At 44.6% G+C, this 2601-nt stretch overlaps 1 protein-coding gene across 1 annotated transcript in view; it reads left to right on the top strand.

The window, feature by feature from the left end:
- Nucleotides 1-2368: 2368 nt before the first annotated feature.
- SARC_05903 (hypothetical protein) overlaps nucleotides 2369-2601 on the top strand; it is a gene marked incomplete at both ends in the record, with an annotated part of 4880 nt that continues 4647 nt past the window's right edge. The window contains one exon of the mRNA XM_014300225.1: nucleotides 2369-2427. Within this exon, the coding sequence (XP_014155700.1) occupies nucleotides 2369-2427 (59 nt within the window). The remainder of the gene's footprint in view (nucleotides 2428-2601) is intronic.

The following is a 2601-nucleotide window of genomic DNA, read 5'->3' as shown; positions in this document are numbered from 1 at the left end:
GCGACTATACAGGACCAATAGTGAGAGTATGAATAACCATGCTAAACTAGGTATGCGACCATACAGAGACAATAATGAGAGTATGAACAACCATGCTACACTAGGTATTCAACCACCGCACACTTGTCGCGTGTTGCGGTGGGCACACTACGGTGTTGCACGATGTGCAATTGTAGTCAAAGCGGCACTAATTAAGATCCTGTACAGTGACGACTCAAACATAAGTATAGTCCTGCAGTGGTACACTCTATTATACCCTGTTGCTAAGCTGCTGCTATAGTTATAGACCCTAATATACCCTGTTGCTATAGTTATACACCCTATTATACCCAGTTGCTAAGCTGCTGCTATAGTTATAGACCCTAGCATACCCTGTTGCTAAGCTGCTGCTATAGTTATAGACCCTAGTATAACCTGTTGCTAAGCTGCTGCTAGAGTGGTACACCCTATTATACCCTGTTGCTAAGCTGCTGCTATAGTTATAGACCCTAGTATACCCTGTTGCTAAGCTGATGCTATAGTTATAGACCTTAGTATACCCAGTTGCTAAGCTGCTGCTATATTTATAGACCCTAGTATACCCTGTTGCTAAGCTGCTGCTAGAGTGGTACACCCTATTATACCCTGTTGCTAAGCTGCTGCTATAGTTATAGACCCTAGTATACCCTGTTGCTATAGTTATAGACCTTAGTATACCCAGTTGCTAAGCTGCTGCTATATTTATAGACCCTAGTATACCCTGTTGCTAAGCTGCTGCTATAGTTATAGACCCTATTATACCCTGTTGCTAAGCTGCTGCTAGAGTGGTACACTCTATTATACCCGTTGCTAAGCTGCTGCTAGAGTGGTACAACCTATTATACCCTGGAGTGGTACACGCAGCCAGTGCACAACGACGGTATGAGAACTGGTTGTGATTTACGATACTGGCTTATTCCAGCAGTATGAGTTGTGAAAGGCAACAGTAGTAGGCACACTGTTCGTAATTTTGGCTCAGAATCATCAGTAACCGATATCTTGCCAAGCTCACGCTACAAACTTCGGGTTGCAAAGTTCTAGGGATTTAGGGATTAGGGTTGTAGGGTTATTTAGGATTCATTGGCTCATCTCATAAAGCCAGTCAACCCGTGGTAGTTAAAAGGTTCGGTTGGTCGCTTGCAGACAGTGCATGGCATTGGCAGCGACGTACACATTCGTTGTCGTAAAACTCGCAGACGATTGTTTTTCCCAAATGCCACGCTTAAAAGTTCAGGCACTCACAAACTATAATGCGATATTGTTTATATATATCTATGGCATTTCTTATAAGTACACTATGCAATAGGGCGGGACCGATTTAAAAGGTCCAGGGGTCTAGGGTATAGGCTAAAACCCTAACCCCAGAACCCTTACTTCGGTTCGTGGCCTGTTCGCTCACACAGATATAAAGCACAAGGTACGCGGATAGACCCACGAAGCAGTCATTTAAGATACGCAATAGCGGTGACAGACCGAATGTTCATTCATAGTTTGTCACAATCACGTGTGATACCATGGGTTAAGGCAGCGTTACGCATCATATCTTGCCATACACACCCGCCACACAGCCAGAGACTAAGGAACACATACACCATCTATCTTAAGATACACATCATCGCAATAGCAGAATACTGCTTAAGCAACACACACACCACCACATCTCATACCCCCTCAATGCAGTCATCGGCTAATATACACAAACATTCCCTATCTTAACATATGCCATCACCATAGCAACGCACACCACACCACATCTCACACACCTTCAACACAGGAGGCAGACGGTTAGCCGCAAAGCCGAAGAACAAGCCGCTGAACAATGGGAAGTAAGATACACGCCTGTGAGACTCAATGGGCAAGCAAGCCATCGTAGTCTACTGGTTGTTGTTGGTATACGTATTGGTGCGCAAAGGCCAACTAGGCACACAAGTCAGGCGTCACACAAACTTAATCCGCACATACGTACATACATACCCAAGCACTGAGAGTCCACTGGCATCTGAACATACAGCACAGACAATACATTTATGCACTCTGTTATATGTTCGAGTACATACGGTATCATACATGCATACCCACAAAGGAGGTAACCTTTTCTCATAACCCCGCAGGTCCGAAGTATATTCTTACAGGCACTTAAGCATACAAATACGCAACGAAACATATACACACATATATGTAGACTTCTCTGTATGATCCTTTTATTAGCCACGTTGCCGATGCGCAACTCATGCGAGCGCTACACATAAACACTCGCAGGCCCTGGCATGCACTTAAGGGAAAACACCACACATACAGGGCACGCCAATATACCTGGTGTAGTGGTACTGTGCAACACTCGGGGTACTTCATGGATACAGTCACAGGAGACACGCATGGTATAATGGGGGATAAGATAAGCACTGATAGGTGTATAACATAGGCCGGCAGGGTGGGTTGGAATAGGCCATGTTTGTACCATGGTAGCATAGATGAGGTAAATATGTGTCGTTAACAAACAAGAGTTTATATGATGTCACATCGCACAGGTATCCGCCATGTATATATTATATATATATATATACCCGCCCCCCCCCCCACCCC

This window comes from Sphaeroforma arctica (assembly GCF_001186125.1).
Source record: "Sphaeroforma arctica JP610 unplaced genomic scaffold supercont1.400, whole genome shotgun sequence".
Classification (NCBI taxonomy): Eukaryota; class Ichthyosporea; order Ichthyophonida; genus Sphaeroforma; species Sphaeroforma arctica.
The sequence above is the reverse complement of the archived record's forward strand: the minus strand, read 5'-3'. Positions and strand labels throughout refer to the sequence as shown.